The sequence below is a fragment of the Stegastes partitus genome, unplaced genomic scaffold (assembly GCF_000690725.1).
Source record: "Stegastes partitus isolate 25-593 unplaced genomic scaffold, Stegastes_partitus-1.0.2 Scaffold8, whole genome shotgun sequence".
Taxonomy (NCBI): Eukaryota; Metazoa; Chordata; class Actinopteri; family Pomacentridae; genus Stegastes; species Stegastes partitus.
The window spans coordinates 1,642,122-1,661,635 of NW_007577739.1; the positions used below are offsets into that span (position 1 = coordinate 1,642,122).

At 44.8% G+C, this 19,514-nt stretch overlaps 1 protein-coding gene across 1 annotated transcript in view; it reads left to right on the plus strand.

The window, feature by feature from the left end:
- The window catches only part of LOC103358686 (fibroblast growth factor receptor-like 1), a 30,852-nt gene extending 11,430 nt beyond the window's left edge, over positions 1 to 19,422 (plus strand). The window contains exons 3-7 of the mRNA XM_008283749.1: positions 8,019 to 8,291; positions 14,650 to 14,724; positions 15,158 to 15,442; positions 16,144 to 16,497; positions 17,861 to 19,422. Coding sequence (XP_008281971.1) covers positions 8,019 to 8,291; positions 14,650 to 14,724; positions 15,158 to 15,442; positions 16,144 to 16,497; positions 17,861 to 18,297 — 1,424 coding nt within the window. The 3' untranslated portion in view covers positions 18,298 to 19,422. The remainder of the gene's footprint in view (positions 1 to 8,018; positions 8,292 to 14,649; positions 14,725 to 15,157; positions 15,443 to 16,143; positions 16,498 to 17,860) is intronic.
- Positions 19,423 to 19,514: the final 92 nt, after the last annotated feature.

Here is a 19,514-nt window from a genome sequence, read left to right on the forward strand (position 1 = left end):
TTATGAACAGATTCACCTCAATGTCAGAAATCAGGTGCTGAGATCCGTCTGGAGAGTTTTGTTTATTTCATTTTTTGGACCGAATACGTTGATGGAAATCCTGTTGGTGCCATTTCATCTTTTTCTTTTAAAGTAAACACACCGATTAGCAGAAAGTGAGAAGCACATTTAAGGTTAAGATTGGCATTATTCTCTATTTTTCACTTTACCAACAAATTAGGTGCAAACCCATCGATTCCTTCTCGGCATGTAAGTCATCCAGCAAAAGTCACAGATGTAGTTTTTGGTGATTGATGTTCAAACTGGTGTGGTGTGACGATTTGTTGGGGACTATTTTCAGCCGCGGATTAATACACATTTGAGGGAGTATTCACAGGAACAGGACAGTGTCTGTAGGATTTATGTCACGTGCTGATGTTTGCATACAGTGTGTTTTCTTAAGAAAAATATGGAATATCGCCACTTGGAAAAAAACACAAGGAAAACAACAACAAAAATCCATCCATCCATTATCTATACACCGCTTAATCCTCACTAGGGTCGCGGGGGGCTGGAGCCTATCCCAGCTGACTCAGGGCGAAGGAGGGACAACAAAAATCTATAAAATTTAAAAAAAAATAAGAAAGAAAGAACCTCCAACTCCTCTTACCCGCCCCAGTACAGCACAAGCCACTAAAATACTGTTTTGTTTTTACAAAAGACTCCTCGTTCGACACCTTTTGAAAGCAATGTTAGTGTTAACAGACTAAACAGTGACGGCTTCCAGGAGAAAAAGGCCGACTTTCTGCACTTTTTGTGCAGGTAACACACTGGAAAAGCAGCTTATGAAGTGTTCCACTGCACCTCCTGTTCACTGTCCAGCAACAAGACAAAAAAAGGCCACTCCAAAAACATTATATGAAAGGCCTCCATTAATTCAGGTGAAGGACTTTCCATAAGAACTCCATACTTTTCCATACTTCCACGTGCCTGGAAAAGTACAGCGTCCTTATGGAAACACTTCAACCTGAAGTGAAAGGGGCTTTCACGTAATGAAAGCATCACCGTTCCTGTGAGGTAGAAGATGTAGGATTCCTCCCAGGAGATGATAAACTCCTTGTGTCTCGACGCATCTTGTCTTGTGAATAGTTTAGTTGTAAAATGGCCTAAACAAAGGAAATGAACGCTCAATTTCATTTAAATGCATTTGTTTTTGCACAATGTTAGCAGATGCAATCTTTGTTGCAGTGGAAATGACCCACCTCTGCAGAACTTTTGACCAATATTCGGAAAATAGAACAATCTCTATATGGTTCACCGACACACAAACAAAAAGTGGCTGATTCATTGTGGGTGTAGCCTGGATTTTATTTGCACTGCAGCTACAGGAGACAGTAGAAAGGACTCTACAAAGGAGCACACACTCGCACACATGCTCTTTTCTCCAGCAGAGGCAGCTGGGGCCCGGAGAAGGCAGTCAAGTTTAATGAAATATAGCAGCTTAGAGTTCAAAGGCTCCACAGTAGGGCCTGTTAAGGGAAGGCCGCGTGATGGAGATGTTTCCAGGAGCTTTATGACACCGGAGTAATTTCTCTCTGTTTCTTTCCTGTTATTTCGAGGAGGAGTCTGCGGGAGGCTGTTGTTCGACAGTGAAAGAAGCAGATGCAGATTCACTGCAAACAGGCGGCGACGGCGGCGTCGTTATTTCAGTGATTCTTCTTTAATCAGATAGATTGACCGGAGCATCTTATTCCCCTTTCTTTTTATTCCACCCCCTCCTGCTGTTTCTCTAGTCCTGCGTGTCACCCAATAGCTCCTCCTGTACCATTCCCACCACCGAAGCAGTTGCTATTCAGCCCACATCTGATGGTGCCGAAGAAAGAGCCATTGTCCGGACTGGTCTTACCCCGCTCTTATCTATTGATTGGAAAGCCGAGAGGGGAAAATAACAGGTATTGATTACGGCGCTGGGTGAAGTTGCTGGGCAGGACGTCTGGAGGGGTAAGAAAAGACGGCGTTCTCCACCCTCCGCTGCCCCGCTGCTGTCAGAACAGCCTCTCCTGCCACTCCACGTATCCCATCCCCTTTCACCCTTGCCGCTGCCCCCTCCGCCCTCCCCTCCCCTCCCTCACCTCGCCTCCTTTCTTGAATTGCCAAGGTGGCTCTCCTCCCCTCTCTCACTGTTTTATGCAGATTTTTATCTCTGCTTGTGAAATGTATAGCCGAGCGCAGCAGCGGCCTCTGAACAGAAGCTCTGGCCTTTCACACACTCCCCGAGCCGCCGTGTCTGCCTCACCTTTCGCCTTCACCCAGCCCCTCCACTCTTGGGTTTTGGTTTCTAGCTTTCATGTATTTTTGGTGCATTTTTTCCTCCTCTCTCTCTCTCTCTCTCTCTCTTCTTTTTATTTACGTTTCTTTGATTTGCACTGTACTCCTGAGCTTTTAAGAAATGCACGGTGGAATATTTCCCTGCGAGCACAGGGTCCATTAAACTCATTCCTCTCTTGTGTTCGAGGTCTGCCTGCTCTTGTACGGTCTGCTGAGCTAACACAGTGCCGCCGAGTAGGAGGAAGCATTCTCCAGCTCCTATCTGTCTCTACGCCTCTTATCCTTTATGTAAATACTGCATATTGAAGACACATTCGCTAAGATCAGTGTTTATCTTGGTAATGAATCACTACAGTCTGGCACTGGCCAAAAGCCTTTTGATGCATTAGAAATTCTTGCAGTTGGCTGGAGATTAAGCAGCAAAATCCTTTTTATTAGACGATGTTTGAATAACTGTATCCTGCGTTGGGCAGACAGTGTTGCGTGCATTATAAAGTTGCTCTCATTGTGGTTGGTTTAGTTCCAGGTGTTCTCTTTTGGAGCGGCTGTCAGCAGCCTAGTCACCCCTTTATTGGCGTGTTTGCAGTGACTAAAAAGACCAAAGCACTTTGTATGGACTGAAAAATGCTTGTACACATCATTACAAATCCACAGGTGTTTTGTAAAAGAGAAAATAAATAAGGAGAGAGGTGCCAGCACATCTGAACATTACTCAAGCCTGGAAGCCTTTGTAGTCTTTAATTTTTTTTTCCTCTTTCTCTTTCATTTGCTCTCTGACATTTCCTTGCCTATTTCCCTCCTCGGCTGCCTACACGACAGATCGACTCCTCGTTAACCCGCTCACAAGGTTTTGTGAAAATGGCTATATTTAGTCTGAATCACAAGAATGCCTCTTATTGAATGTACCCCTTTCTCTTAAAATAATCCATCACCAAATTGAGCAAAGAAAAACAGAGCTAATTCTGTGAGTCGCCAGGCCTCCTCCTCCTCCTCTTCCTGCACTATGAAAGATTCCATTCACACATGGAGCTCGGCTATAATAAGGAGCGCTTTACCAACGCTGCAATACGGGAAAGCCCATATGGTCATGTGTATCATTTTCCATTTACTGAGCAACTAACAGCTGTAACAATTTGGGTAAACACTCTGAAACGCTCACCAGTTTGTCATAAGTCGGGCAGATTTCCATTCATCACAGCGTCTGCGGAGAGCGTGCTGCTTAGTTCTGCAGCCAGGAGAGATAAACAGCAGAGGAAAGTGCATCTCCAGTACATTTTACTTAAAAGTATATAGAGCGATGACAAGTTGTGTATCGGACATCTTGAACTGTATCTTAGAACCGAGCAGATAAGACCATAATTCTCCTTCTCTCAGAACTAGATTTTTATTTTTTTAACAGAGGGCCTCTGTGAGGTTTCAAAGCTTTCAACTCCAAGGTTAAGAGAACCTGTCCTTGAGAGGGAGGAGGTGGAGGAGGAGGAGGAGGAGGAGGAGAGTCCCCATTGAAGAAAGGATGGTGGTCATGCACACAGCACAAATACTTATTAAGTTATTCAGACGCTGTCCTTGATTTCAGCACTTCTTCATGCCTTGTTTTTCAAAAGGACTTCAAAAGCTTTTTAGGAGCGGAGATGGAGGGAGGAAATCATTTGTTGCACATTCCTTGTGCCTGGAGCACCAGCCAAAGCTTTTTAGTTTATTAACCCAAAAAGCTCAGCAGCCTCCGGACTGGTCTAATCGAAGTTCAAGATCACGTAGACCTTTATCGTAATTAATGGAATAGTTTGATATTGTTGTAAATGCACTTACTTTGGTTTGTTTTTTTTCTTCCCATATTAATTTAATAGATGAGATAGCACTGATATATTTAATGATAAATTAAGATGAAGGCCACAGTTAGCAGCTGCTTAGCTTAACATAGGAGGAAATGTGTAGCTCATCTGGCTTTATATTAAACAAAAACTGTACAATCATGTTAACATTGACCTGATAGGCATGACGATGGTAGACAGTTTTTCTTGTTTTGCCCTTATTTAAAACTGTTTTTCCCACACAGACCCAACCTAATTAACACATTACTTCTTGTTTGTTTAATTCATTCAAAAAAATGTGAAGTGCTGGTTTTATTGGAGGTTATAAGGTAGCAGATGGTGGTTTTCTTATGGACACAGCTAGCTCGTTGTTTCTGCCTGATTCCAGTCTTGAGAAACTAAACTATCCAGCTGTTGCCTTATATTTAGTGTCTACGCCAGAATAGTATAGATCTGCACATCTAACCTAAGGAAGCGAAGAGGCCTGTTTTCCAAAATGTCAACCTTTACAAATGAATGAATCTGCAACTAAAGCTCAGTTAAGCCAAAAGCCACCACCGACATGAAACCATAAACATACAAACCAATCTGTAATTTCACCTTCGTGGGGCGAAACTTGGAAGGAAATCACAAAAGGAGCCACTTTGAGGTCAGTGTGAGCAAGTAGTGAATGTTGAACGCTGTGCAAACAACACTTTGCCGTTAAGTGAAGTTCTAGTGCACCCATGTATTTTTTCCCTTCAAATGGAAAAGGGCATTCAGATGTTCCCTTGTCTGTTTTTATTTTCTTCAGCGGTGCGCTTACCTCTCAAGAAATGCATTTCCAGCTTTTAGAAAGCTTTGTTTGACAGAAGCCGTGCCTATGCAGGGTCAATGTGTTTTGACACTTTGCTTCGGCTAAACCTTTGACATGAATCAGGCCTTGTTTTTCTAAGTCAGCCCTCTCCATTAATCCAGAGGAAAGTCACGGTTGAGTGACTTGCGGAACCGTAAGTCAGAGGAGATAACTGAAGCCTGTTTGTTCGAGATTTGGCAGAAATTTATTTATGTTTTTACAAAGCAGTTCAGTCCTTCGGGATCAACTCGGTCCATATGAGCTCCGGCAGCACCAAGCCAACGCCGTGACCTGCTCGTGGTCCTAAAGCAGGGCCCTGCAGAGGAGAAACAGTGAGCGCCTCTGTTCTGATTTCCTGGTAGCAGTGGAGTGAGATATGGGCCAGCTGACAACAGCCAAAAAGACTGTGGTTGCGTTTTCTCCACAGACATAAACAATGACACTTCCAATTTCCTGTGCATGCAGTGGACCAGGAAAGGCCATCCACAGAGAGGAAGGAAAACTCTCAGTTTGTGTGTGTTCATGCATGGCTAGAAAAGACACAGAAACATGATGGAAAGATGGTTTCGTTGGTTTTATGCTCGTATACTTCTCTTTTTTTTTTCCCCACTGAGTTTTATGGCACATCGTTTACAGCTATATATTTTTTAGAAAATGTGTCCAGACTTTAATTTTTTTTTTTTTTTTAGCATCAGAGGTCAGTCCAGATGTCGTACCCGCAGCTGAGATGCATCTGTCGGCAATGTGATGGATAAAACGGCCAGATGGAGTTACCTGTGTCCTCTGCACGCCCATCAGCATAATGAACTTCTTGTTTACCATATGTGTGAAATGCACCAAAGGAATGTGACTTATGTGTGTGTGTGTGTGTTTGAGCGTGTGTTTGGGAGAGGCCATGTGTACTTACCCTCCCCATTGTTTTTACTGCTACCAGACCGGCCATTTGTTCCGAGGCACAGACTGTGCTCTGTGTACTTTCGAGGGTTGCAGCAGCTATAGGCTTTGGTTGCATTTCTTCCCCCCTCTCTCGCTCCCTCGAGCTCCTGTTTCTCTTCTGTGTCTAGTCTGCTCAGTAATTCAGGGTTTTGTTTGGTTTATGGTGGGGCGGCTGGGTGGGTGGGTGGGGGGGTTAGCTGAAGGCCTGGTGCTGTGCGAGCAGCGGCGCAGGCCTCCTAACACCATCACAGGGTGTTTCGGCCCGCTCCACTTCACCAGATCTGAGGGAGCAGACCTGAGCCAATTAAGAGCAGGGAGAACAGGCTGCTGTCCGTCTCGCTGCGACCCGCCCCCCTCATCGCTTTGATCTCTTGCACGCTACGCAAAACCAGAGCCAGAACACTTTACCCTCTCAGTGCAGGCAGCGAACGACAGGACTCGCCCAATTATTACAATCTGGTTTCAAGATTTCTGGGTAATCAGCGAAAAGATGACAAATTACCTCTATCTCATTTCATCTGCCCACAAACACGCCGCTTCAGGGCCGAGCTGAGTGAGGGAAACCAGGATCCAGATATCTTGTTATTCTGATACACTGGTGTTGGCTAAGCTGCTCGCGTGCAGCGCTCTGATGTTCAAAGAAACTTTTTTTTGTCACAAGCAAAATGAATGGCCGAGTTAATATTTTTGACACTGTTGGATTAGTTGACTTTGGAAGCAGCAGCTGGCAAAACAGTCTCACCACAAGGTCCATTCAGTAGCTGTTCTGGAGCTTTAATCAGGTCACACAATCTGCAGCCGCAGAGTGAGATGACTTTGTCACGGACGTGCACACATTCACTTTCATTCTCCTGAAAATTTTTACTAAAATGCAATCAAATTGTTTGAATTATTTGCTTTTGAATTTCTCCAGCCCCCCTGCGACCCCCGTGAGGACTAAGCGATGTATAGATAATGGATACACCTGTAAATTTTACCTGTAAATATCATTAAAGATGTTTTTTGCCTCTTTAACCGTATCAGGGCACGTGAGCCGAGCTGAACCTGAGTGTGAGCGATGAGCGGTTGTTTTAAAGAAACGCTCTCATTTTGTGCCGCTGCAACTTCGCTTCAGTAACACTCACACCAGAAGCTTAAAGCAGGATCTGGGAAGAAACTAAACGAATACGCCAAAATCTGGTGCTTCCTTTTACTGGTGAGGGATTTGTGTGGCTTGGGGGTGAAATCTGAGTCGTGCATTGAGCCAGAAGACACATCTTGAGTGAAATAGGTAGTCAAGACCATTCAGTACCGTTTCAAACCTGAAGAATAAATTCTGTCAACTTGAAGGTGGAACTGTCTGTGCTTTCATTCTCCTAAAGCAGGGATCTCCAACTCTGGTCCTCAGGAGCTACTGTCCTGCAGGTTTTAGACGTTACTGCAACACACCTGACTCAGATTAATGGATCTGCAACAGCTTGTTGTCAAGTTCTACACGAGTCTGTTGATGATCCATTAATGTGAGTCAGGTGTGTTGCAATCCTGCAGGACAGTAGCTCACAAGGACCGGAGTTGGAGATCCCTGTCCTGGAGTATCGACTCCCTGTTCAGATGTGTGTCGCCGAATTACTCCATTACAACTTGCCATCGTGAGTAGTTATACAATGTTTGAGAACAGTTTTCAGTGAGCTGGTGTGCTTGAGCTGCAGCGAGTAGGGAGAGGTGAGTGGAGACGGAGGTCAGAACATCACAGGTAGAGTGACGTCAAAGCTGCTTAATCACAGGAAGGGAATGTTTTCATGGAAATAAATTCTGAATGTTTCACTCAGATCAAAAAGGAGGGAAACTCCCTCATTAGTCAAATTAGTGGCAGCTGGACAAATGTGATGTGTAACCTGTGATGAAAAGCTGCATTGTTGGGGACGGTTATGGATCCAAAAGGCTGTGAACCACCAGCATAGATGATGTTTTATCTTTAGGACTGTGAGGAACTGTTTCATACTTTTGATATTTCTGGCCTGTAAAATGTGGGACATCATTTAAATATTCTCCTCAGCCACAGAAACCCATTTTCGATGTTATCACGTGCTGACAAAAGACAAAACTGGTTTCAGAAATTAAGTTGTTTTTTTGTGTTTTTGTGTCCTCAGGACCTCCGCGGGTGTCTGAGAAAGTGGCCCACAGACAGACGGCCCGGCTGGGCAGCGCCATCAAGCTGCCGTGTCCCGTGGAAGGAGACCCTCCGCCGCTCATCATGTGGACCAAAGACGGACGCAACATCCACAGCGGCTGGATTCGCTTTCGTATCCTCCGCATGGGCCTGAAGATCAAAGAGGTGGAGGCAGACGACACGGGGACCTACATCTGTAAAGCAACCAACGGCTTCGGCAGTGTCAACATCAACTACACCCTCATCGTCATCGGTGAGTGCAGACGGGGTTCAGTTTCACTCCTGGAAAATGTGTCATTCTTGTTAAAGATTCAAGCTCGATTCAGCAACAATAAAACATGAAGTCACCTGTCTGGTAACTAAAACCAGAGGCCGTGGCAGTGAGTCAGGCCCCGATTTGTACGGTCAGACCACGTCTTCTTCCGCTGTGGTGTTACGAGGCCAGATTTACAACAGTCAGAAATCTCCCCACAGTTCAAATGTTAAAAGACAGCATCACTCACAGAGGTCGAGGTCTAAAACAAGAAGATTTATAAAGGTTTAGCGGTTGATCCTCTGCTCCGTTGTATGTGCTGCAGCCCCTACCTCTCTGCCCAAAGTCAACAGCGGCACGGGATATTGTTTCATACTACTTCATCCTCTGTGACTCAATTGGATCTCCAGCTCTTCCTTTTCCTTAGGCTACTCTCTGTGGAGGCAGGAGGTCTGCAGCGCCGCAATAAGAAACACATTCAGTGTCAAAGTGCCGGTTTGTCCTCAGACCAGACTCTCACACGGCTCTTGAATGGGGCCTGCAGGATTAAGCGCAGTGGGACCGAGTGTGTTAGTCGTTTGTGCGCGTGCATACAGTGCATTTCCTCTGTGCTGGAGCAGAGCATGATGAATGAGCGGAGTGGAGCGTGAAGGCTGTGTTTAGTCTAATTACTCTAAGATGCCTAATTTGGGCCAGAGCCTGAGCTCGCTCTGTCTCACAGGAGGAGTTATAGCCCGGTCTTATGACAGACATGCTTCAGAAGAAGAGCCATAATCAGGCAGAAGCGGAAAACACAGATCACTTTAGAAAACGGCACTTGTTGCAGTAAAGCGTGAGCGGGGGATCAGACGAGACCAGCAGTTTATTTTAGGGTCTCCCTCAATGTGAAGCTGCTGCTGAGTTCAAAGCGAGGGTGTCTGCTGATTGTGCTAAAATGAAAGGTTGGAGATGGAGGCGCAGAGCCAGCTATAATGTCAAGGTTCACGGTGGAGTTAGCTGTATGGTATCAAAGTCGGACGTGGCGTCTGCGTCGAAGGGCAATCCGAGTTTCTATAGCGGAGCGCGTTCACAATCAATCATGTTGTGGATAACCACGTCTGGTGTCATCTGAAGGTCTTGATTGGATGCTGTCAGGAAACCGTACGTGTTGTGTTATTGGCGTGATGGAGTATGTCTAACAAAAACCAAACAAAATGCTCAGCTCAGTTTTATGGATTTTAAATAAAACAGTGATGAAGGACAGCGAGTAGAGCGTCACATCATGTCCAAGTTGCAAAAGCAGATGTTATTATATGAAGAAGAAAAGAATTAAATTATCCAAAGACTGTGTGCCTGCTGCTGAAGATTCTTGTCGAAACCTTAGAAATCGTTTTGTTAGGAGAACACGATACGATATTTTGCGACTCTGGAATTGAAATTTATTCAACAGGTCTCAGGGACGGGATAAACGCTGGAGGCACGAAAAGACAGAAATGCCAGAACATTTCCATATTTTCTGGGCTAGCTAGGTCTTTAAATTTTCAATGCTGGCATGAGATTGTGAAAGAAATAATGGTAGTTTTTGGAGTGGAGGTTGGCTGCTCTTTTGTCACATTATAACTGGGAAAAATCCCAGACGAGCTCAGGGCTTAAGACGAGTGTCTGTTTAAAATTCTTTTGGTCGTCGGTAAGAACACCATCGCACAGAAATGGTTGCAGACGACTGGACTGCAGTTGTCAAGACGGAAAGACTCTGTGGAGAATAAACCTTTCGTTAAGACTAATAAACATTTAAAACGCTGGACAGAAGATATTACATATGTGACTATACCCCATAACGTGTCATTAAAACATACTTCTGATTAATAATATCAGTAAAAATTAAAAGTTTGCAATGATTTCAATCAGTTAAACGTTTGAACTTGACATAACTGAAGGGCTGATTGAAACTAAATGGAAGTTAAAGTGATAAAAGAAGTAAAAGATCCACTTGAAGTTCAAGCACTAAGTGTAGGTAATAAAGTGAAGTGTGATTTATGCAGCTGGTACCACATAAATTTGAAAGCGGGTGTCGGTTTTCCCCTTTCTGAAGACGCTAACTTATCAGGCCGACCAGCTAAGTCCTTGCAGTGAGTCAGATAAGAAACCCAACACAGTGTCAACATCACACCGAGTGCCAAGCGTTCGTGTGTCAGTGGTAAGCAACAGATGCATTAAAAAACTGCACAGGATTTGATTTTAAAATGTTGTTCTAAGTCGTTTTTCTGTTATTAGATGTTGATTTATTCGCATTTTTCTGTCAAAGATCTGACTTGACCTGTACCTGGAATTAACAAAAAAGAAAAATGCTGCATCCAAATGGGTGCTTTGCCATTATTTTACTTTTATAAACACTGAATAACGCTTACATCAGAGGTCAACATAGAGATTGAAGGTGACAGTTTCTGGCAGTTTGGGGTTGAACCTAAGCAGTCGGGTACTTTTTCCCTCACCTGCTTTAAAAACAGTTTTTAGGTCAGATAATGAAAAAGATGGTTCATCAGTTTGTCTTTGCTGCGCTTCATCATTTAGCATAAACTTGATGAATAGAAGTTAAGTTTTGGTTGTGACGTTTCTGGATGCCTCCACAAGCTGAGAACGAGCTTGAACAAACACAACCAAAGACTAGTAAGTAAACGTTTCTGCACCGCTGAACCCTTTAAACAGGTTTATTTTTAAAATCAAGTATTTATCTTTGCACTAGATCCAAAAACTGCACATGCGGGAGGGATTTAAATATTGATTTAAAGTTGGGAGATGAATAACGATCATTTCGACGCGCGCACGCAGGAGACGCTCGCAATTAGCCGATTAATCTGGGTGATAGATAGCAACTCTCTCCCTGCGGTGTGTTTATGTGACAGATCATTTGTCTGCTTCGACGTCTGCTGCAGAGCGACAGAGTGAGAATGAAGACTTCAGCGAGAACAGTTTAAGGAGCTGCAGGGGTCACTGGGAGATCAGTTCAACCTGACTGCATGCGCTGCTCTGCTCCCATTCTGTGAGAGAGAAAAAACAAATACCTTTGCAAGTTTGATCAGAAGCGTGAGATTTCTATCAGGAGCCCTTTATGGAGTCACCTACAGACTTCCTGGCCTGATTCTTAACCCTGATCTGGTTTGTTCTGTTTCCTCTGGTGGCGGCGCTTGCACGACAAACCGACACTTTACGGTAATTCTGCATCGCCCCCTCCTCCGTTTCTGCTCCCTCTTGTCCGTCATCCCATTATGCGCTGGCAGGGAATCGCCACGCCGTTTGTTTTTATAGGTAATTGTTCCATCAGGAGTGCATTTCATTCCGGGTGCTTTTTTGCCACAAAGATTAGGAGGCCTCATTGTCAAAACACTCCCAGGACCGGAGCCAGCTTAATACAGCCAAATAGTCTGCAATTATCATGAGCAACACTTTCCATTAACATTAAATCAGCTAATTGTGGACCGTTTTAATTTTGTTGCACGCAGTTAACCTGCTGAGGGTGCTGTTATGTTGCGCCCAAAGATCAGAGGAGAGAGTTTATTTATTTGAAACTCCCTTAAATGAGGGGTAGCAGGCTCCCAGCGTACAGTATCCATCATGTCAGTTTATTGTTTTTACAAGATCACAGAGTGAAAAAGCTCAAGAAGCAACTGCAGTCGGTTTCAGCGCCGGTCAGAGTAGAAGGGGTCGACTGAATCCTGGCAGCCGTTCAAGTTCACGGCCCAACATGGAGAGCATAACTTTTTAAACATCGCCTGGGACCGAGCAGAGAAGCCAAGCAGAAGAAAGACAGTAAGATAAAGAGCGGAGTGAGATTGGAAGCGAGAGAGCGAGGGGTTTTGCAGGCTGATGTAAGGAGGAGGAGGAGGGGGTTCCACTGCGGCTGGAGAGATATCCCTCTTCCCATCTGCCAGCGGACAGCCTGTCCTCCCAAGAGCTATCTGAAGAATCTGGTCAGTCAGTGCAACATGGCGCCTCCTCAATCCCTCCAGCTGGCTGTTTGGGCCCTGTTTGGGGTGGTCTCCTGACAACTGGCCCCATCACCTCCCAGCACCCCCATCAGGATATTCTGATGCATGCAGCGACCTCTCCATCCTCAGCTTCTCAGGCTGCGGCGGGCTTCGCATTCGCATTAACGTGGGATTGTCATATTAACATTTACGGGGGCTGCTTTTTAATGTTTGCGTCTGCGCAGATAATAAATTACAGGGGCTAATGCAGGGCTGGCAGCGCGCATTGTTCCTACACGGAGATGCTGGCGCTCGTGGCACATTTTTCATTCTGCTCCTCTCTGGAGACGTCGTCGGGGCCAACTGCTGGATAAACTGACTGATCACATGTGGTAGCTGTTTGGAGGTTTCCAGAGTGTGATGCGAAGGCCACTGTGCATAACTTTACCCTGGACATTAGAATGTCCCCAACAACATCTGGAGCTCGTTGTGACCCCCAGATCATCAGGGCCTTTTCCTGTGATTCAGCTGGCACAGGAGGCCGGCGGAGAGAGAGAGAGAGAGAGAGAGTGTGTAGCGGCCTGTTTCCTGTGGCTGGATTTGTGAATGAAGTGGGAGGGGATGGCGTCAGACCCCAAACACTGTGGCGAGACCATGAATGGGTTCAAGTTGTATGGAAAAAGGCTGATTGCATTTTAACCGACTTGGTAGTTTCAGTCGGGGTTGCATAAGCGGTGCGCCTGAATCGTGACTCTTAAAATTAAGTTTCCATTGACACAGTGAACCATTAATTTCACACAGTATGTAAAGTTTGAAGATTAAACACTGAATCCATAACTCAGACTCTCAGGCACGCCGTATGTATTGGCTATTTTATTTCTCAGCCTTCCAAAAATAACAATCCTGGCAGCCATGAGATCCTCCTACCTCGCTCCTGTCTGCAGTTTAGTGGGCCAGCATTGTGTAAAGACAATAATGGCAAGGGATAGCTTTAACAGGACAGACGTATAAAGGGCGCCATTGTTCCCTAGAATCACCAAAAAGTAGAGAGGAAATAGATTCAAGAAAAAAAAAAAAAAAAAGTCAGAAAGAAAACCCCGGCAGTGTGGGACCATGTTCTGTTTGGATTGGGAGGTTCAGGAACCGGGAGGAATGTGGAGAGCCCAACTGAGCAACAGAGAAATATTTCTTCCAGTGGAGGCTGTTTTTTAAAGGAATGGGTTATTATAGTTGGCCAGTTAAACCCCTTCAAATAGCCATGACATCATGGCTGGGCTTGGTGCTGCAGGGGACAAACAAAGGAGGGTTTGTACCCAGAGAACCCAAGAGAGCTTTGAGGGTTTCGGGGGGACTCAGAGGGAGGCAGAACGAGGGGGTTAGAAGTCACATCTGGTCTCTTTACCTGACCCAATCAAGCCCTGAGAGGGAATCAAGTGTGCCAAACTACATCTTGAAAAATCCTACATAAGGCTGCAGTGAACCAGAAATCAAAACAAGCCACGGAAGGTAAAAAGCTGGCTGCTGGTTTTTCCTCTTGAACTGTTATTAGAGCACGCTGGAGGTGAAGCGGTGCCATGAGTCACTTGGACAAAGACTTCATCTGCATCGCCTTCGATAATTTAATAATTGTTGTTTTTTGGAATATCACACATTTGCAGGTTTCAGTTTTTTTGTTAGAAACGGCGTCAGTGAAGCTAATGCGAGTCGGCACCTCGGTCGTATCATAACAAATCATTTAAGAGGAGCCTTTCTCCAGCAATCATCTGCTTAATGTCTCTGTCTGCACAGATTGGCAGATATTGGCGAGGAACCCGATCTGCTCTGTTAATTCATCACTGCTTAACTCGAAAAGTCGATACGCATCACAAACTGTCGATTAGGTTTCACTCATTATATTTTCTCTAAGCCCTGTCTTAGCTCCGCTGCATGATGTCAGCCAGTGACATAAACTCCACAGCTGTCTCCTGGAACCGGGCTTATGAAAACCGATCATATTACTCCCCAAATGCTACAGAGAATGACCTGAGCATGCAGCCCTCTCGCAGCAGCCTGTCGATAAATGCTGAATTTACTCGGAGAGAGCCAGGAAGGCTTTTCTGGGCTGGTTCGGTGTTGGGTCGCCGCCACCACCAATGCTGTGACAGTAACACTGGCAGAAATGAAGACCAGGATGGCAACAGCGAGTTAAAAGCGGCACCTATAATATCATCAGTTCTTTGTTGTCTTTATCGCCCTGGGATGTGAAACGGGAATTTTGAGTTATTTAAGAGGCGCAACACTAATATTAGATCAGTATCACATGTAATGCTTCAATTAAATAGGATTTTATGCGGCAATTATTCTTTTGTTTTTACACAAATAAACATTTTATTGTTTTCTTTTGATGACTGAGCCTTGTCTCGTTGTGTTAACAGATGACTCAGGTTCTGATAAAACTGGACCCGGACCAGCTGACGGAGCGGAGTCGGAGCCCGGCAGTGAAAAACTCGGTGAGATTTCTGTTTGGCAGTGATGCAGGAGTAAATCACCGGAGCGTCTGAGTGGCTTCGCTCTCTTTATTGTATTTACAACAAATCACATGAACTTTCACGGCAATAATCAAACCGAGCTGTTGTTCTGTTTTAGTTTTTTTTTTGCCATTTAAATTCAGATGTTGGGTTCCTTTAATCTCTATAAAAAGAGACATGAGGTCTGCAATTAATTTGTAAGTTCTGTTATTGTAGTTGCTGCTTGATTCAGAAAGTTTGCATTGTTTCACTAATAGATTTAAGTTTTAATCATCTGCTGTTTGATTTAGAAAATTAATTCAGATGGATTATACTTATACAGAAATGGCAGGACAAAATGTAAAGCACCACAGTGAGGATAAACTACTTAAATAAAAGTAAAGTGAGTAAATCTCTTCTCCACCTTCTCCCAAAGTGCGTCCCCGCTTCACCCAACCTGCCAAGATGAGGAAGAGGGTGATCGCCCGTCCGGTGGGCAGCTCGGTGCGGCTCAAGTGCACAGCCAGCGGGAACCCTCGACCGGACATCGTGTGGCTGAAGGACGACAGGCCGCTGACGGAGCAGGAGGTCGGCGAGGGCCGTCAGAAGAAGTGGACCCTCAGCCTGAGGAACCTGACGCCGGAGCACAGCGGCAGATACACCTGCAGGGTGTCCAATCGGGCGGGGGAAATAAACGCCACGTACAAGGTTGAGGTCATACGTGAGTATCCCGCAGAGAGCATGAGCTGTACGCATACCAAACATGTTCACCTGGAAATATTAGTGCAAACAGATGAGGCCGAGCAAATTAATTTAAGTGATTACTGCTGTGTGTGTGCGGATCATGTCTGCGGTCTTATGTACACTGCTGCAGGAAATTAAAATGGTCTAATCACCGTAATAGTAGGTCTAATTTTGGCCGTGGAAAAACTGTAACTTTTCAAATATCTTCTCTCTGATCTACCTACTCCTGACGTCTGATTGCGATCAGCAGGTCTTATTCATATCCTCGCTGCATGGATGAATGTGCTTGTGTAATCATGTATATGAGGAGCATATTAAGGAAGCGAGCTGGAGAGCGAGGGCTTGTGCCCTGGTGTTTGCACAGGGGGGAGAGCGAGCGAGGCTGCTCAGCTCGGAGACCATCCACCCAATCTGGAGCTGATTAAAGCCCAGCTGTCTGCCAGACCCGCTGCCCCCCCTTCCCATGAGAAATGTGTGCTGTACAACCAGGAGCAAAGAAAGAGAGGAAACTAATCACACATACTTCTTGTGTTACATGTGGTATTCCTCCCTCTCTGTCAATTAGAAGTTCTAAGCCTGAGGCTAATAACAGTATGGGCAACTAAGACCTCTTCTATCCGCAGAGGAGCTGTCATGTCAGAAGATGTGCCTTGACACTTTTTCTTTGTGCCGACGCAGAGAGGACAAACTCCAAACCCATTCTGACGGGCACCCACCCGGTCAACACCACGGTGGACTACGGCGGCACCACGTCCTTCCAATGCAAAGTGAGGAGCGACGTGAAGCCGGTCATCCAGTGGCTCAAACGCGTGGAGACCAACGAGGAGAGCCGCTACAACTCCACCATCGAGGTGGGGGACCACAGATTTGTGGTGCTGCCCACGGGGGAGGTGTGGTCGAGGCCCGACGGCTCCTTCCTCAACAAGCTGCTCATTACCCGCGCCAAGGAGGAGGACGCTGGCATGTACATCTGCTTAGGCGCCAACACCATGGGCTACAGCTTCCGCAGTGCCTTCCTCACTGTGCTGCCAGGTGAGGCCTGTTCACAGCGTGTCAGTGCAGCCGGCAGCCATCCAAACACACTGCAGAGCAACAGAGCAGCAGCCTGGACGGGTTTCTGTGGTATCACCGTACCCACATATACAGTCAGAAATGATATCTGATGGTTTATTTTTAGTGCAACAAAACATCAGAGGAACGTCAAACTGAAATAAAAACGAGACGGCAGAGTTCCTCTGAGGACGGATGACAAGAAAACACAAACAAGCAGAAACGTTTCGCTTTCATCCGTCTCGATTCAGTTTTTATATAGTCGGAGCTTGTTTTATTTTCCACCAAATAAATACGAAACAGTCAAATTACTCGACTTTCATCCGTTTCTTGATGGTTGAGGGAGATTTTCCACCAGCTCTAAGCAATTATCTATTAATCAAGCTATAAAAATTTAACAATCAGTGTTCAATCAATCATTTAGGTCACTTATCAAGAAGAAATGTTTGCATTTTCAGCCTCACACACGTGAATATTTGCTGCTTTTTCTTCTATTTTTATCCTAAAATTAGACACATCTCTCAGTCTTTATCAGCAGCTGCAGATCGCTCATGATGTGGAAGTTTGGTCACGTGTAAACAAAAAGTCATAGATCGTGACGTGTGTTTGGATTTTCATTCCACATTTCTTGACAAAGCAATGAATCAAAAACTATTAGAATGAAAATAAAAATGGGTTTACGGTCTGTGTGGGACTTTTTAGTCGCATTTGCAGCATCAGAATGAATCAAATGCAAAATCTTTCGTTCTCCTTTTTTTAAAATTACTTCATAAATAGATCTCAGTTTAATTCTTAACTGTTCACGTTTGGGTTGTCGAATTAGAATTTAGAATTGAACAAAACAAGAAAAAAACACTTGAGCTTGTGGCTGCAGACAACGAAACAAATATGATTGATTCAGGAGTAACAGAGCTGAAGTTTAAGTTAAGTTTCTGTGCTTGTGGTTGGACTGAACCATTACTGCCTGGGGGGGGATTCACAGGCAGCCGAAGACACAGTCGCCTTGTGATGTATTATAGAGCACATCCAGCCATGCAATGATTTATCAGCTGCATTTCTTAGTGCCTAATATATAGCGTAGCCGATAGATGATGACATGGATAATTTTAATATAATTTGCTCCAAACTCTCATTCTAAAAGCAAGAACTCAAATGTGAAGAATTCTAAATGATCATTTTTGAAGTAGTGAGAAAAAAAGGAAATGTTTCATGATCCATTTTTCATTTTGAAGGTGAACAAAGAACCACGAAGCCTCACACAGACCGACTAAAGCTTTTAGTTAACATGGTTCAGATTTGGCAACGTGTTCTGATCGCTCTTTTTCTTCTTCATCCTCTTTTGCAGACACAAAGCCTCCCATCACGCCCATGTTCTCGCCCGCCTCCAGCTCCCTCCCCTGGCCCGTCATCATCGGCATCCCCGCCGGAATAGTGTTCATCTTCGGCACGGTGCTGCTGTGGTTCTGCCAGAGCAGAAAACACTGTCCGCCTCCCAGCGCTCCGGCGGCGCAGGTGCTGCAGAGCTCCCACCGGCCGCCGTACCGAGAGCGGGACCGGGGCTGCGTGGCCCCGTCGTCCAGCTCCTCGAACCCAGACAAAGACTGCATGGGCTCCATGAACTATGAGGAGTACCTGGCCCAGCAGCAGCTCCTCCTCAGCCAGGGAGGTCCCACCATCCCCCCGAAAATCTACCCCAAAATCTACACTGACATTCACACGCACACTCACTCCCACGTGGACGGGAAAGTACACCAGCATCAACACATTCATTTTCAGTGTTAGCCTCAGTGCCAAATGTTCCCCACTGACTGCTCCAGTGTCTCTTTGAGCTGCGGACCGACCGGCAGCTCCTGACTGACGTTCAGACTCTTCTCACAGCTGACGGGAAAACTGTGTGAAAACAAAACAACACAACAGTGGCCAGTGATACACACATTTTGTGTTAAAAACTTCCATATTTGGTGCTTCTTCTTCTTCTTCTTTTTTTTTTACCTGTCAGATTCTCACACCACTAAAATCCATTAATCCTTGTTGTGCACTTAATACAGAAAGGACAAGGACTTTTTTTTTTTTTTTTGCAGAGTGTGAGTTTAATTGCAGCTATTCAGGCCGGCTGAGAGGTCCTTCCTCAGCAGCTGAATTTATTTTTTTTCCTAAATGGGAGTTTCGTTTTACCTTTCACATACTCAGCTGTTGGAGTGCAGAGGCTCTGGATGTTCTGGTAATGAAAAAAAAAAAACGGTACTCGAGATTTACCAAAGGGCTGGTTTTATGCTCCTACTCAGGTGTTTGTTAAAGATGCGTTAAGCTGGGAATGCTGACCACTATTCCTTATGTTCCTCCATCCCTCCCTTCGGTTCTCTGTTAAAGATGGTATAGTGAGTTTTTAGGAGTCTTTTCACGGCGTGCAAACCTTGCCAAAGACTGCAAGGGATGGAAGAGTTTCCATGTGAACTGGGTTGGTTATCATTTTTAACTTTTTTTTCTAGGTAGGCTCCCATCACTAGTCAGTAGCATGTTGAGATAAACCAGCAGTCTTTTTGACCACCTCCTTATCCAACCACAGTTTATGAAGCTGTAGTCGTTTATAATCAAACTGAGTCATGAATATTTAATTTATTTTGCTAAAAAAAAAAAAAATGTATCAAAGGTTTATTTTTCAGAGTAAGGCATTTTACATATGTAATGTTATTAAAGTATACTGTTGTTGTTGTTGTGTATAGTACATTTTGAGTATTTTGTCACCCAGTTTAATCACATGTACTTCATGCCAATATTTTAGGTATTTCTGTATGTAATTGGTTATATTTGACAATCTTGTTTGATGTACTCTGTTCAAGGTTCGGAAAAAAATACTTTTTTTTTTTTTGAAGGTTTGATAGTTGAATTAAATGACCTGAAACAAGAGTCACGAGCTTCACGAGGGTTAATGTCGAGGATAAGATCATCTCAGTGACCCGTCCTCAAACATCGGGGCTCCCACAGGTCAGCTTTCCTCC